The 16908-nt window shown below is 41.1% G+C and overlaps 1 protein-coding gene across 2 annotated transcripts in view; it reads left to right on the top strand.

The window, feature by feature from the left end:
- Nucleotides 1–16908, top strand: part of LOC149162868 (putative cinnamyl alcohol dehydrogenase 1) — a 234381-nt gene that overhangs the window by 79245 nt on the left and 138228 nt on the right. For both annotated transcript variants that reach the window (XM_089437423.1, XM_089437424.1), the window contains exons 3-4: nt 1711–1824; nt 1996–2226. In XM_089437423.1, coding sequence (XP_089293549.1) covers nt 1711–1824; nt 1996–2226 — 345 coding nt within the window. The remainder of the gene's footprint in view (nt 1–1710; nt 1825–1995; nt 2227–16908) is intronic.

Genomic DNA, 16908 nt, shown 5'->3' with positions numbered 1-16908 from the left:
ACCCCGCTCTAGAGAATGGAATGATTGATCATCTAGTGTATTCTCCAAGCGACCCTCAAGCCTCCTCTTATACTTTTCCTGTTGACATCTCAACGGCCGAGATTAAGTCCCTAATCAACGGCTAAGATTAGATCTGGCTTGATCCATGTCTTTTGGACCACTCTAACACAGATTCATATTAATACACATTAATATTTTATTTTCCCTAAGTTTAGACTTAGGGACTCCATTAAAAACATTAATTATTTTAATATCTCCTGATCTGTTTAGAATCTGCCCAAACCTTTCTGGGTATTGGATATCTCATGTGTCCTAACCTCTCCACCAAATTTCATGGCTAGACCACATCTGATGCTACCCCAAATCAACAAACCAGCTCCTCTAGAACACTGCAGTGCTGCTTCAAAACTGCACTGTTGCCTAACTTCGCCCCTTGATTTGCCCACTTTGGAGTGCCCAAAAAATTCTAGGAATTTGGGATTGTGATTCTTGCCCAAAACCTAGAAAAACCCAGAAATAGTTTCCCTTGGTTCCAACCTTCAAAAATTGACCCTTCACAGCTTGGCCCTCCTCCAAACTCGAATTCTGATGCTGTGACTAATCCTATCAATCTCTGCTCTCCCAACTCCAGCAATCCTCAAATGGCCCTCCAAATGATCTCCCAGCTCCCCGACACCAAATTCCCTCGAATAATGCCGCCCCAAAGAGTCTCACTCTAATGACTGCGCAGTCATGGAGGAGATGTGCAGTCCTGTGTGTGATGAAGTGAAAGTTGCGTGTGGGATGGCCCTCTTGTCTGTAGCTGCCGTCGACACTCCTGAAAATGATAAAAGGGTGCTCCTGTAGCTTCTTCGGACAATTTCCCTACAACCCTGCTACACAAATAACCAATGAATTCTCCATCTACGTAGTGGTGGACTGCGTGTAATGCTCCAGAAATGCGTATGACCTGTAACAAATGCTTCTTCTAGTCTTGGTGGTGAAGGAAAGTTTTCCTTGGGTGGCACTCGAAGTCCACCGAAGAAAGGTTGAGCTTCTCTCCTTGGGAAGCTCTTGTGCTAAACAACACAATGTTGGCTCAGTTGAACATCTAAGGCAAATTCAATTTTCAAATAGACAAGACCCCTCTTGCTCCCTCATTCCTTCCTTTTACAAGTGTTGGCCATGCATTCCTTGTGGGTCCCTCCACCAATTCGATTTGCCTCAAGGAATTCGAATTCCTTCCTCCCAAGTGCATATTTCATGTGGGCCCCATATTCCACTAGCATGCAAATAAAGCATTCCTCCTATGTTCTCCACCAAAATTTGCCTTGAGCTAGTATTAACCAAAATTGTCAAAATCTATTTTCCCAACATTAGGAAAATTTAGGAAGGAACATTACACCTCTATAGTTTATAAATTTTGGGATATTACATTTGATATACATTTATCAGCAAATTTCAAATGATATGAAGAAATAACAACTCTTAATTTGCCCCTTCCAGAGTGATAGATTTTTTGGTCATCACTATATACATCACTATTATTTTTTAAATCATGATGCACAGATGTAAACATAACACCTTTTCGTTAAGATCATCTTTGCATAGGCTTCTCTCTCAAATTGCTGCCATTTTTTTTATGAGATGACAAGAAAATGAAACTAATGAAATGCAAAGAGAGATACTTATTTTCCTTTTCTCATTATTATTATCTCTTGGGTTTTTCAGAGTCCCAGGCCTTGATGATATCTCATTAAAGATAACTCATTGTGGAGTTTGTTACGCCGATGTTGCATGGACCCGGAATGAACATGGTGATTCAAAGTATCCATTGGTGCCAGGGTATGTTACCTTTTTTGTTCACTTTTCGTCTTATATTTGATGAGGTGTGATCAACTCTGCTTCATGTTTGAAAGTCTTTATTGAATGAGCACAAATGTCTCTGGAATAGAGCTAAATATTTGCTTGAAGCTTTTATAAAATTCTGATTATTTTTAAATGGTTGTATCATAGGCATGAAATTGTTGGAATTGTGAAAGAAGTTGGCATCAATGTAGTCCGTTTTAAGGTTGGCGATCATGTTGGAGTGGGTACATATGTTAACTCCTGTCAGCAATGTGAATATTGTAATGAAAGAATGGAAGTCAATTGTGCAAAAGGGTCTATTTACACCTTTAATGGTATCGATGTAGATGGCACAGTGACGAAAGGAGGATATTCTAGTCACATTGTTGTTCACCAAAGGTAAGGTGAAACTTTTAACTCTAATGTAATGAGTTCACTTTATGGATGCTACTTTAACCTTTATATGTGCCTGAACTGAAGAAATGTGAGTCCTCTCTCTCTTGTTAGAGGGACAAATGTAGCCCTTACTGTCCTTGAATAATTTACAGTCATACATTTATCAGTTCTTAATGGTGCACAACACTAAATATGAGAGAAATAAATATGCAGAGAAAGAAGTCATTGAATACGTCACCATAGTCTTTTTTTTTATGCATTGAGTAATAAGATATTTAACTACCTCTTCAACTAACTTGTATTTAATATGAATCATCAAAATCTATTGTGACCCACTATCTCCTACAAACAGTTGTTACCATTCTAATAACAACAACTGCTCCCCCCCATCCTTTTAACATGACATAACACTTTTTATTTGTCCCCTTTAATGACCAAAATTTTGTTGACAAGATGATTTAAAAAGGTTCAATTTTGATAATGAGTTTCAAAATCCTGATTGTGAGCTGCTCTTTTCCTCAACAACATATCTTGAATTCCCAACAGTGTTCTATTAGGTTCTCATCATTCTCATAACGGTAAAATTCTACCAATGCCATTGAATTCCTCTAGGCAACTGTCCATGTCGATCAAGCCTTCCATTCAGCCCCCTATCTGGAGACCCATCTAAGTCGGCACAACCATTCTAAGTAAGAAATCATCGTCAATATTGTCACCATCAGTGTTGTCTTTATCCTTCTTGCTAGTGTTATTATCAATACCAATATAATTCCTTTCTTTCCTTTCTTCATTTTTAACCTTTCCTTTGAGAAGATCAGTAGCTCTGACTTTACAATTCTGAGCCACTCTGGCCTTGTTTTCCATAATAATAGAAGTTTACATGTTCTTTGTTGTTGACCTTGCTCTTATATGTTTTCTTGCTTGCTTTGTTTAGCAAAGGCATTTTCTTAATATTCTCCTCCTCACTCAATTGTTTTTCTTTAACAATGAGAGTAGGTATCATCGTGTCCAAGGATTGTGATCACGATTCACTGCATGCGAATGCCACATTACTATTGTTCAAGGGAAACCTGTTTAATAATACTGCTTTAGTCTCTATTTCTTTAACATTGATACCTACTTTTGTCAACTGTTTCATCTGGGATCTCAGGTCATTTATGTGACTTCTCACTTAACACATCTATTCCATAAGACATTTTAGTCCTAAAAAATTGTTGTTTCAAGAATGTAGCATCAATGATTTTTACCCAAACAACTTGCAACTCAGCCCAAATTTCTTTTGATGGTTTTGATAATTCAAGATGGTGCAACCTAGAGGCAATACCAAGCCAAGTAATGAATTGGCTTTGTTCTCCATATTTTGTCAATGTATGATTTTTTCTTATTGCTTGGGCTTCAAGCCTTCAACTCTATCCCATTGACTATCCCAAAAATGTTTTTATGCTTTAGATGAAACTGGGTTTGAAACCTTCCACTGTGGAAGTTATGACCATTACATTTCTCAAGAGGAGCTTTTATTCCATTAAAAACCCTCCAAGTTATCTGTTAAATCTTTAAATAAATAAGGAACTTGACAAATACATCCATCTGTAATCATAGACATCTTTTGAATGCTGAAATTGTGCCCTAGACATCTCTCCTTGTACTTCAGATTGTGTCTGAGGCTTGAGCTTTGTACCTTCATTTTTGCTTACAATGGCAGTCATTGACCGAAAAGTCTGTAGGGATTTTCTGAACAGTGAAAAGGTTAATAATAGATCTCAGCATCCGCACATCAAAACAAATGTTAAGGACATCTTGTGTATAATATAATACAAAAATATATAATACGTGTGAATGTTATATGATCACTTTCCTAAGTGAATTCTAAAGTTGCGGTTAGGGATTTGGTGGCTTAACTATCTTAAGTTTCAACCAACTTAGGAGTGCTATATATTGATGTATTGAGTGATGAATAACTTGGGAGAGTAATACTTCTGTAGTATGGGTAGCACACTTTGAGCTTCAGTGTATGTGCTTGCTATGACATAGGATATATATACAATTTGTCCCACCCTCAATCCTGTAAGCAACAATGAGATTGGTGGTACATTGCTAGCCCCATCAACAATTGGCTCATGAAGAGCCTCAATTACATAAAAAATTTCAAAATTCAAGTTTAATGCAACTTCAGAAATTTCACTTTTTCACTAGAGGTTTTGCGAATCTAGTCCATGTGAATTTACAGTCTTAGAGATGATTCCCAATATAATAAAACAGCAGTGAAATTAGTGGACAATATTTCACTTCTAAACAACCCCAATCCACTAGTCAATTCACGATAAGATACCTAAATTTATGCCACAAGTTTCAGCCCTCTAGGGCATTCATATCATGCATAAACCAGATGTGAAAATGACTACTCCAATATCCCTAAATTTAACACTTCAGCTCATTTCTAGAATCAAGATATATTTACATCCTTGAGCTAGAGTTGAAAGGTCACTGTTGATAATATTGATGCATCTCTGCGAATCTAGCTCTCTAAAATTTGTACAGTTCCCAGATAGTTCTTGCAAAGACTCACTTACAAATTTGCACCCATCAAGCTGCAAAGTTGATAAATTTGGACAGTCCTCAGCAAGTGCCCTTATTCCTTTGTTCATTATTTTCTTGCACTGTGGAATACACAAGGAATGCTAATTTGGTAAACATTTCCCGAGTGCTGTCACACTTCTGCTAATCATTCAAGGCTTGTGGTTTACTCCTGTAGCTCACTGCTATCCATCAGTAATTTCCAAACTCAAACAATGCTGGATCTTACATTGAATATACCTCCATAAAAAGAAATCTCTAGGGCTATCTCCCTAGACTATTGCTGTGTTAGTTTGTGTAGCTCCAACGGGTGTTCTAGTCTCAGATTGTGTCTATGAAGCTAGGGAACACATTTTCTCCAATACGCAGAATTGGTTTTGTGAGAAAGGGCCCTGAATAGATTTAATTAAGCAGTTAATTATTTTTCCTAAGTTTAACCTAGGGAAATAGCTTAATTAATCAGTATTAATTGGAGTAAATCGATTTTCGTCTAGAGACTTCTGAAAAAGTCACTTGATGGGGTCAAGATGATTTTATCCATTAATTGTGATTAGATCATGGCCGTTGATTCGTCAACAAAAGATTATAAGCGGAAATCGATAGGCATTTGGAGAACACATAGAGACATAGAGTTGCAATGATAGCAAGGGCGCAGAGGCAACACAGGGACATCAGTAGCAGGGGTTTCAGCAGAGGTTGCCAGAGAGAATCTTCGTAGTGATTTCTAGGGAGGTTTGGAGATGATTTTTCCATAGAGGCTGATTTTCCAGTGGTGTGAGTTGCTCTAGCAGGGGGTGCGAATTTCCCTAGCAGGTGGTGCAAATTGCTTAGTAAAGTTGAAGTGTCGGAGCAAGAAAAATTTGTTAGAGAGGTTAATTTGCACAGGAAGATCGATTTGCAAGAGGAGGTCGAATTTCCAGAGGGAGGCCAATTTATTTCTCGGCAATGTGAGTTTGATAGTGAGAGGCCGCACATGTGAGCCAGTTCAAGTAGTCAGAGGGAGGTTGAATTGCTTAGAGAAGGCCGAATTGATTCCCGGAGGTGACATCGACCAATATAATTGAAGATTTTTTTTTCCAGAGATTTTCCATCTTACGACAACCAGTTGTAATAATTTTTGTTGGAGAATTTTAATAATACAACCCTCATTTGCAAACTGGTTTTCTTTTTGAGGTTTTTCTAGGGACATTTCCACAAACACTGGTGTTCATTATTTGTGTGTGCACATAATTTTCTCAGTTCCCGTGGTTATTTATTTTCAGTGAAGTTGCAGTTGTGCTTTATTCAGTGTTTGCCGCAAGTATTTTGTAGTTGACAAATAGTCTGAAAAGGTAGGAGAACAATGACTAGTAATTGCAATAAATTAAAATTTCAATGGTCTCAAAGCAGATCTGAGGGCAGAAGGAAGATCTGCGCAGGCACAGGAAGAGAAGCACACTAGGGTTTTAACCTAGTTTGAGTTCTTCAATTTATTTCTCCAGGTTATTTAGTTCACAGAATTTCTAGATTATATCTAGAGATGGCCATAGCAAGATTGAGAGATTAGGACAGGTTGGATGGAGCCTCAAATTTTGGCATGGGGAAGGCCAGGATGTTGTTCTTGTTCGATGAATTTGGCCTAAAGGAGTTTGTTGTGTTGTTGTACCAATAGATCCCATCTAGTTATATGAGTACAAAAGTGATAATGCCAAAGCAAAGAGGTTGATTCTTGATGGGGTCAAGGATAATATTGTTCCACATCTCATTGAGAAAGGGACAACGAAGGAAATATTGGATTCCATCGTGAAATTGAACCAGGATCCTTTAGAGAATAGGAAAATGATCCTCAAGGAGAAGTAAAGGACCATCAAGAAGAAAAGAGGAGAAGGTGTCACTTCCTATCTCACTAGGGTTTTGTCTGTCAGAGATGAACTCGCTGCAGTTGGAGAGAAGCTGAGTGATGACAAGCTAGTGCGTATAACACTCAATGGGTTCTCCAAGGAATGGCTAATGTTCATCTAGGTGATTTTAGGATGAGATAAGTTTTCAGATTGGGATCACTTATGGAGTGACTTCACTCGGGAGGAGCTTAGGCTTAACTTAATAGAGGGCACCAACAGTAGTGGTCAGGCACCGAAGGTTGAGAGGAAGCAGGAGAATGTTGCCTTAGCAGGGAAAGGAAAAGTGAAGAAGGGGTCCAACAAGGGACCTAGCCCAAAAGGAGAGAAGAGTAAGAAGAAGCACGTATCAAAGGTCAAGTGTTATGGCTGTCATGAGTTTGGTCATAATGTCAACAATTGCCCATATAGGAAGAAGGGCAAGAAGCAAGTTGCAGCTTCAGTAGATGTTGATGAGCTCTCTAGCAAGATGGAGAAGGAGTTCGCATTGATCGCTTGCCTAACTAGCTCGACTTCACGGGTTGTTTGGTACATAGATAATGGAGCATCATTTCATATGACAAGAGTTAGGGAGTACTTCTCTAGGTACAAGGAGGAGGACATCAGGTTTCGGATTCATATGGGGAACAAGTCCAAGTGCACTCTTGTAGCACGAGGGACTATTCTATTTCAAAGGGAGAATGACAAGCGATTACCTATCCATGATGTGTTGCATGTGTCAGGCTTGGGGATGAACATGATATCCGTATCAGTCCTTTAGGATAAAGGGTACAATGTTCTCTTTAGAGGAGCTAGAGTGCTATTACAGCACAAGGATTAGAGATCACCTATAGCATCTGCGGTGAGGAGGGGCTAGCTAGTTATACAGGTTGCAGTTAGACACGCCCAAGGCACTAGTTAGTAGTAGTAGTCCGAGAGGTCAAGGGGGAGCTATGACATAGGAGGATGGGCCTTATTCGTTGTGGAGCACTTAGATTGCTTCGTGAGACTATGACAGGTGTTCTGAAGGTGAGCACAGAGCATGATGATATTTGCTGGAGAAGTTTGCAAAAGCATCTTTTCCAAGGAGTGACAGTAAATCATAGTGGATTCTTGACCTTGTGCATTCAGACATATGTGAGCCTATGTCTGTGAGATCTCTTAGAGGATGCAGGTACTTCTGTACTTTTATCGATGATTTCTCCGGGAAGATCTGGATCTATTTCGTGAAGACCAAGATTGAGGTATTTAGTCACTTTTAGGAGTTTAAGGCTCTAGTGGAGAATGCAACAGGTAGAAAGATCCAAACTCTTCAGTGAGATAATAGAGGAGAGTACACCAGTAAAGAGTTGCAGGAGTTATGTATCAGGGCAAGAATCAAGAGAGAGTGGACGGTTCCTTACAACCTGCAGTAGAATGGGGTTGTTGAGAGAAATAACTGATCGATTTCGGAGGTAGCACGAGCGATGTTGTGTGACTAGGATCTCCCATGCTATTTATGGGTAGAGGCATGTAGTACAATAATTTATAGTCATGACCAGTCCCACATAGAGCGCTTGGCAAGATAACTCCTGAGGAATATTTCAACGGGAAGAAGTCAAATGTCAGTCATTTTAGGATATTTGACTGCATAGCATACTGTTACATTCCAGGAAAGACACATTTAAAGCTAGATCAGATTGCAGAGCAAGGTTACTTCATTGGCTATAGCGAAACCTCAAAGACATACAAGATCTTCATCTAATGGGCTAGGAGGATTATAGTCAGGTGGGATGTCAAGTTCATGGAGGATGTTGACCACTACTGGTCAACTACCCATGCAACACCCCCCCTTTTCTTTGCAAAAAGGGGCAGCACCTGATCGACGTGTCCGTGCTATCTTGCAGTCATCAGCAACTTGATCATTTTAATTGTAAACCCAGTCTGCATGTATGAATTGTAAATAATCTTAGCAGACATGAGTCGTTTATGTAAAATTGCCTAGGTGGACCTAACTTTCTAATGATAATCTACGTCCCGGAAGGTTTTTCGTCTCACCGATCTATGATCGGCAGAGTTTTCCTTCAGCCTGACCCCAAAGCTGGGATGCATTTTGTTATTAGAACCTTAGGCGAATCCTAGTGTGTTAATCTGCTAGATTATAGTTGTGTCGCAGAAACTGGGTGATTTATGAGGGTCTATGATAAAGGGGTTTTCCCCCTTAAGATGTAAATTGTAAAAGTCATGATGTAATGTGTCTTGAGGGTTGGAAAATGTTTTAAATCCCCTCATGAGTCCTAAGTCCTAGGTCCTAGGTGATGTTTCCAAAGGCTTAGTTCGATGATCCATTTAAGAAAATAAATAAAATAAATAAAAATTAAAAAAATTAAAAAATTAAAAAAATAATAAAAAATTATAAAATAAAGCAAAAACCCTAAATAATAAAATAATAATATTTTGAGTGAATGCATGCAAAATATTATTTTTAATAATAAGTTAACAATTTCGACGGATGAGATTAAGAGATGTCTTGATCCTCATCGACGGTCGAGATCATTTCGACATGGATCACTCGAGCTAGCCGTTGGGATCATTTCCTTTAAATAGGGTGCTAGGGGTCATTTCAGATCATTGGATCTGTGAGTCTTGTATTGAAAAAAGCTCTCTTGTAATCGGTTTCTGGTTAATAAAAGAAGACTTTGGGGTCCAAATTTTGCTGGTGTTACTCTCTGGAAGTGCTATGAGATGTTTAATTTTCTGCATATTCTGTTTTACAGCCATTAATAACAGCTTATTTTTAGAGTATTGTGAGCATAGGTATCTTGTTCACTTGCTAGGGTTTGAGTGTTGTTAGGGTTTCTGAAGTAATGGCAGGTATCTCCATTACTTTCTGAGATCTAGCAGCATTTTTGCCCTCTTTATTAATGGTTGTTTTGAGCTGTGTAGAAAACCCTTATTGAAGAAGATTGGTGGGCGTTTGGGGATGTTCTAGGCTGAACCAGCCAACTCCCACAGGCTTTTCCTTGTAGAGCCCAGTTGATTTTGCCCTGGGTTAATCATTTAGAACTTGTTTTTCTGTTTTGCATGAGAGATTTTCTCAAGCTTGTCCACAGTAAATTTGAAGTTTCTGACATCTTGAAAAATATTTCTATTATTATGGCTAAATCTGGCTGAAAAGGGGCCAAAATCTGTAAATTAATCAGCTGTTTTGGGGTTTCAAGTTTTGCTTTATACACAGTTTTAATTAGGGTTTTTGTGTTTTTCTTGAAATCGTAGGTACAGGGTTTCTCTTCAGGGGTTTATGAGCGAGAAAGACAGAAAGTTTTGTCACCAGTGCTTAAGCTGTCGACGGTGCTCCACATTATCAACAACGACTTTGTACATTCCTGTCTGCCAGAACAATCCCTGAATCCGCAGGAAACCCTCGCTGCTGCATAGTACGGGACAAAGTAGAAGAATAAAATTGGGACTTAAGGTGTGTGGTGGTTGGATTATGAGCATACAGTTTGTTCCTTTCAAGCGTAATCACCTTTATCACTCTAAATTCGAGGCTGCAAATCATTCACTGAATTTTCCTTGGCAAATCATTTCATCGCATGAATAATATGCATGTGGGCGTTCACGTGAAAACTAGCTCCTCCAGCAAAACCCTGGTAAAAATCGATTGCAATCAAAGACTTGCAATTCAGTATCACCAGCCTGGTCCATACGCTGCTATTTCCGTGTACCTGTAAAATCCTTACACCCTCCATTACCATAAGCGTGAATCTTCAACCTGCAATCGGAATCCTCAGCCGCTCTCTTCCGCCGTCTTTTTGTCTGACTGCAGCAATCTTTGTGCATCGAAGCAGTAAAGCAGATCAAAAGGAAACGTTTGCACTCTTTTCCAGATCCACGCACCTGCAAATGCAAAAGGTATAAATCGGGATGCGTCATCACAATTGATCAGGTAAGCTTCGAAACTGGTTCATATTTTCTACCCATCGCTGTCATCTTTTATCGCATTGGAGCTCCTTCATGCTTTCAGTCTTCGAGTTCTTCAGAATCACGATTTTTGTTTCAGTCGCCAGAGTTCTTCAGGATTACGATTGTCTCATTGAGTTTAGTGTGGTCACGTAGGTTTTTAGTTAGGGTTTAGTCCAGTTTCGATTTTTTTTTTCGTTTGATTTTAGTTGTACTTTAAAAGAATTTCCTTTTGGTCTTTAATTTGATATAAAATTCATAAAAGAAATAATAAAGGTCAAGCTTAGGTTAATAATAGATTTTAGTTTTAGAAATTATTTTAGCTTTGTTTATTTTATGTAGAAATTTCTGTTTTCCCACCCCGGTTTTCAGTTTCTCCTTATTTCTCCCATGTAGTTAAATGCCCATTCCCATAACCATACATTTAACAGACTGAAAAAAATAAATATTGCTGAAAACACAAATTCTGGAAATTTTTCAGAATGCTGGAAATTGCAGAATTAAAAATCAGCAATCAAAAACAGCCATTAAAACACATTAAAACACTGATATTTTTGGTCAACTTGACCCTGGAAAAACCCCCTACAACTCTTGGGGAAAACCAGTTTGAGAGCTCTTCTTTATTTCTGAAAATTGCCTTTTTACAGTGAGAATTATTCAGCAAAACCTCACAGCAATCTGAAAATTACAGCAAACAGGACAGCAATAAATGCTGTACGGCCTCCGTTTTGTGTGCAGAAAAATCAGCAAACTGCTCCTCGATTTTTGTGCAAAAATCTGCCTTTCACTATGTGCTGAATCAGCTGTACAAATCTGCTCAACTGCTGCCTTGGAATGTGTGCCAAGCTGCTGTCTCCTTCTCCTCCCTGCTCAGAAATCTCTCTTGCTCTCTTGCTCTCCTTCTCCCAATCTGCTCATGAAAGAATGAATGACCTTTTCCTCCTTTTCCTCCTTTAATATAACTCCATGTGACTTTTGGGTGATCCAAGTGACTTTTGGGTGATCTCTAAATCCAATGGTTGAAATAGATTTAGATCAATGGCTGAGATTAAATGCTCATTTAAATCTCTCTTTCTATTTTTTAATTCACCCCACTTTAATAAAGACCCACTTAGTCATTTATTTCCAAAGTCACTTTTCCTTTCTAAATTTTCATTGACTTTATAAAAGTCACTTTAAAATTAGACTTAGTAACTTTATCACTTAAAGTCACTTTTAAATTAGATTTAACTTTATAAAATTATAAAGTCACTTTAGGAGAAAAATTAAATTCTTTTGGACACTTTTCCCTAGGCCAAAGATCAAAGCTTAAGGGAACCACCTGTCCTCCGGTACCAAATTTCAACACTCCCTCTTACCGAGGAAGGTGTTCCTCACCACACCCATCTTGTCTCTGAAGTAGACATGCTTGCCCTGTGGTAAGGCTTTGGTAAGAATATCTGCAACCTGCTCATCAGTGGAAATATACTCAAGCTTCACAGCTCCCTTCTGAACATAGTCTCTGATGAAATGATATCTGATCCCGATATGCTTTGACCTGTCATGAAATACTGGATTCTCCGTGAGTTTAATGCAACTCTGATTATCACAGTAAATCACTGAAGGTCTCAACGGCTGACCAAATAAGCCAAACAACATCTTGCGAAGCCAGATAGCCTCACAACTAGCTAGACTGGCTGCCATATACTCTGCTTCCGCTGAACTCAGTGCTACTGACTGTTGCTTCCGGCTGAACCATGACACTACTGCTGAACCTAACCCAAAACAACACCCTGAAGTGCTCTTCCTATCAGAAGCACAACCTGCCCAATCAGAATCAGTGTATCCTGCCAATCTCACTCCATCTCCCTGCCTGTAGTCCAGACCATAATCCACTGTCCCCTGCAAGTACCGCAAAATGTGTTTTGCAGCCACCCAGTGAACCTTCCTAGGCTCACACATAAACTGACTCATCGTGTTGACTGCAAAACAGATATCTGGTCTAGTGTTGACCAAATACATCAAGGAACCAATCAGCTGCCTGTACAATGTGGGATCCACCAACTCGGAATCTGAAGCATGAAGCTTCTTCCAGTTGGTGATCATCGGTGTCGACATGGGTCTACAATCCTCCATGTGGAATCTGCTAAGGATGTCCACAATATACTTCCCCTGCCCCAGGAAGAAATGCCCCTCCTCCTGCCACACCTCCAAACCCAAAAAGTAATGCATCAGGCCGATGTCCTTCATCTCAAACTCCGCCGCAAGATCTCTCTTGCAGTGCTCTATGAGTCTCTCTGCACCTGTAATGACCAATTCATCCACATACAGCACCAGAATGAGAGGCTCCTCACCAATCACAATAAAGTAAAGGTTCGGATCTGCCTCACTCTTTGTGAAACCCATCCCTTGCAAATATGTATCTATCCTGGAGTACCAAGCTCTGGGAGCTTGCTTCAGGCCATAAAGGGCCTTCTTCAGTCTGCACACATGGGACTCCTTCCCATGCACCTCAAAGCCCTGTGGCTGCTCAATGTACACCTCCTCATGTATGAAGCCATTGAGAAATGCAGTCTTCACATCCATCTGGGGGATCTTCCAACCCATCTCTGTTGCTATCGATATAATGGAGCGGATCGAAGTATATCGAGCCACAGGAGCGAAGGTCTCCTCATAATCAACTCCCTCTATCTGGGAGAACCCTCTAGCCACAAACCTCGCTTTGAATTTCTCAATGCTGCCATCTGCAGCATGCTTTACCTTGTAAAGCCATCTGGAAGTAACCACGGATTTGCCCTCAGGCCTCGGCACCACCTCCCAAACATCATTCTTCATGATAGAAGAATACTCCTCCTGCATGGCCTCTCTCCAGACCTGCTGGCTAGCTGCCTCCTCATAGCTAGAAGGCTCAGAGTCAAGGATGCTGGTAACCATCGCCATATAGCTACAAAACCTCTCAGGTGGTCTACTCTCTCTGACTGGCCTCTTCGGCTCAGCAACAGATGTGGCATCTCTCAAGGTGTCCTGAAGCCACTTGGGCTTCCTCTTCCCTGAGCGCACTTCTCCCACCGGAGAATGAAACTCCTCCTCCTCATCATCATCAGTAGCCTGAACTCCTGACTGTCTGTCTGCTGTCCTCCTTCCTGCACCTGAACCTGTAGAAGCTGAGGTACCGTGTGAACTGTCCATCAGTGGACTCCCTAGTGAACTGCTCTGCATGCTGCCTGGAGCACCACCCCTCTGGCTCGGTGAGCCACTGCTCACTGACGGACCTGACATCCTCATAGATGTACCTCCGGATCCTCCTGATCCCTGCCCACTGGATCCCTGCGACTGACTCAACTGCTGCTGAGGGTCTGGCTGATCCAGATACTCTAACTCCCGTGACCTCCTAAAGGCCCTGTCCTCCTCGAACTTCACATCCCGTCTGACAACAACTCTCCTCTGTGCAGGAATGTAAATCTGAAAGGCCTTTGAGGTCTCACTGTAGCCCACAAAGATACCCTTCTCTGCGGAGGGCTCTAGTTTGGTCCTCTTCTCCTTGGGTATATAGGAGTATGTAATGCATCCAAAGATATGAAGATGACCAATATCAGGCTTCTTCCCAGAGAAAGCCTCCTCCAGAGTCATGTGCCCCAAGGCACGATGCGGACTCCTGTTCTGCAAGTAAACAGCTGTGTTGCAGGCCTCTGCCCACAAGAACAATGGAAACCCCTGATCATGTAACATGGCTTTGGCAGCCCCTATGATGGATCTGTTCTTCCTCTCTGCAACCCCGTTCTGCTGGGGGTTGTAAGGAACAGTGAACTCCCTCCTAATGCCTGCCTCCGCACAATAGTCAACAAACTCTCCAAGGGTGTACTCTCCTCCATTGTCCGACCTCAAGGACTTGATCTTTCGACCTGTCTGAGTCTCCACAAGAGCTCTGAACTTCTGAAACCGCTTGAAGACCTCACTCTTGGTCTTCAAAAAATAAATCCAGGTCCTCCTGGAGTGATCATCAATGAATAAAACATAGTACTCATATCCACTCATGGAAACATGAGACATCCGACCGCTCACATCGGAATGAATCAAATCAAGTATCCCCGTCGCTCTGCTGTCACTGCTGGGAAAAGGGGATTTGGCAAACTTGCCCATTGCACAACCTCTGCAAGTATCAAAGTGATCAGTAATGAAATCTGGCACACCTGTAGTGATCTCCCGCAATGTCCTCAAGGCTCCATGATACATATGTCCCATCCTGCGGTGCCAAATCTCACACAGCTCAGAACTGCTAGCTCTGCTGTCGGTACTACTGCTCAATGCCAAAAGGGCCTGAAATGCAAACTTGTACACCTTTGCATGGCGTACACCTATCACTCTAGCTGAATCAGCTGGAGTGCCCCTGGGATACATCAACACTTGTCCTCCCCTGAACAGTACCTCATATCCTCTGTCCTCCAAAGCTGAGACGGATATGAGGTTCTTCCTCATCCCTGGCACATAAAGAACCTCTGACAACTTCAAGGGAGGTTTGGACTCCCTCTGAAATGTCACTGTCCCCACCCCGACTGCTCTAACAACTCTGTCATCACCGAGTACTACCTCAATATCAGTGCCACTCTCTGAAAGCTCTGAGAAGTACTCACGGACTCCTGTCATGTGACGTGAAGCCCCACTGTCCACATACCAGATACCTGTAGATGCTCCGCTAATCGAGGGAAAAACATACTCCCTCTGAACCTGTGTGGCAAGTGATCCTGTACTAGAGGACTCACACGTAGTGAACGCAAACTCTCGGTCAAAACGACCAGCAAAGTCCTCAATCTCTGCTGAAGCTGCCACGTCCTCGTTCTTCCCCTTCTTCTTCTTCTTCTCCAGACACACAACTGCATAGTGTCCCATCTTTTGACAATTCCAACACTTCACCTTGGAATAGTCCTTCTGTGTGTTCCCCTGTTTACCTTTACCTTTGCCTTTGCCCCCACCACTGCTTGTGGAAGTCTGCTTCTTCCCTTTGCCTTTCTTGCCTCCTGCCACCAGTGCTACATCCTCATCCTGCTCAATTGGCTTGGCTGCCCCAAGCTGACCTTTCCTGATCTCTGTCTGAATGCAATCATCTCAAAACCTCTCCTATGTGGGAAGGGTCTCACGTGCACAAACCCCATCAGCAAAGTTCAACCATGAATGGGGGAGGCCATTCACCGCAATCCGCACCAACTCAGTGGGTGGAATGGCCTCTCCAATCGCTGCCAACTCATCTCTCACATTAGTAATCTTTGTGAGATATCCAGCTGCACTATCATTACCCATCTTAATGTTCTTCAGCTTCTCCTTCAGGACCATCTTCCGGTTCTCATTGGTACTCTGGTAGAGATTGGACAATGCTGTCCACATCTCATGGGCATTGCTCTTTCCTCTCACATGAGGAATGCAATGGTCTTTGATTCCGTCTAGAATCAGCCTCTTACCCTTATTGTTCTTCTTTTTATACTCAGCCAACTGAGTAACATCAGTGGGCACAACAACAGGGTTCTGTGCGGTATGCACCATGATATCCCAGACTTCTGCCTCCTCAAAGATACTCTGCATTCTCTCCTTCCAAACGCTGTAATTTATATGCCCATCCAGCCTATCCTCCACCCTCAATCCCAATGACATCCTGCTGTCCTAAAACTGAAAAATAGCACTGCTGTAGTAAAGATAAAACTGCTGTTTATGAAAAAATCAGCTCGCTGGAATTTTCTGAGTGAAAAATTAGCAACTGTAATTTTTCCTTTTGCTGTCCCAAACTGCCCTTCAGCACTCAAGCTCTGATCCCATGTAGAAATTTCTGTTTTTCCACCCCGGTTTTCAGTTTCTCCTTATTTCTCCCATGTAGTTAAATGCCCATTCCCATAACCATACATTTAACAGACTGAAAAAAATAAATATTGCTGAAAACACAAATTCTGGAAATTTTTCAGAATGCTGGAAATTGCAGAATTAAAAATCAGAAATCAAAAACAACCATTAAAACACATTAAAACACTGATATTTTTGGTCAACTTGACCCTGGAAAAACCCCCTACAACTCTTGGGGAAAACCAGTTTGAGAGCTCTTCTTTATTTCTGAAAATTGCCTTTTTACAGTGAGAATTATTCAACAAAAAATCAACAAACAAATTTACAACTTATCTCCTTTCCCGTGCGTCACAACAATCTGGAAATTACAGCAAACAGGACAGCAATAAATGCTGTACGACCTCCGTTTTGTGTGCAGAAAAATCAACAAACTGCTCCTCGATTTTTGTGCAAAAATCTGCCTTTCACTATGTGCTGAATCAGCTGTACAAATCTGCTCAACTGCTGC

Source organism: Pinus tabuliformis, chromosome 5_2 (genome assembly GCF_031772625.1).
Source record: "Pinus tabuliformis cultivar Carrire ecotype Pingquan chromosome 5_2, CPIR1, whole genome shotgun sequence".
Classification (NCBI taxonomy): Eukaryota; Viridiplantae; Streptophyta; class Pinopsida; order Pinales; family Pinaceae; genus Pinus; species Pinus tabuliformis.
The sequence above is the reverse complement of the archived record's forward strand: the minus strand, read 5'-3'. Positions and strand labels throughout refer to the sequence as shown.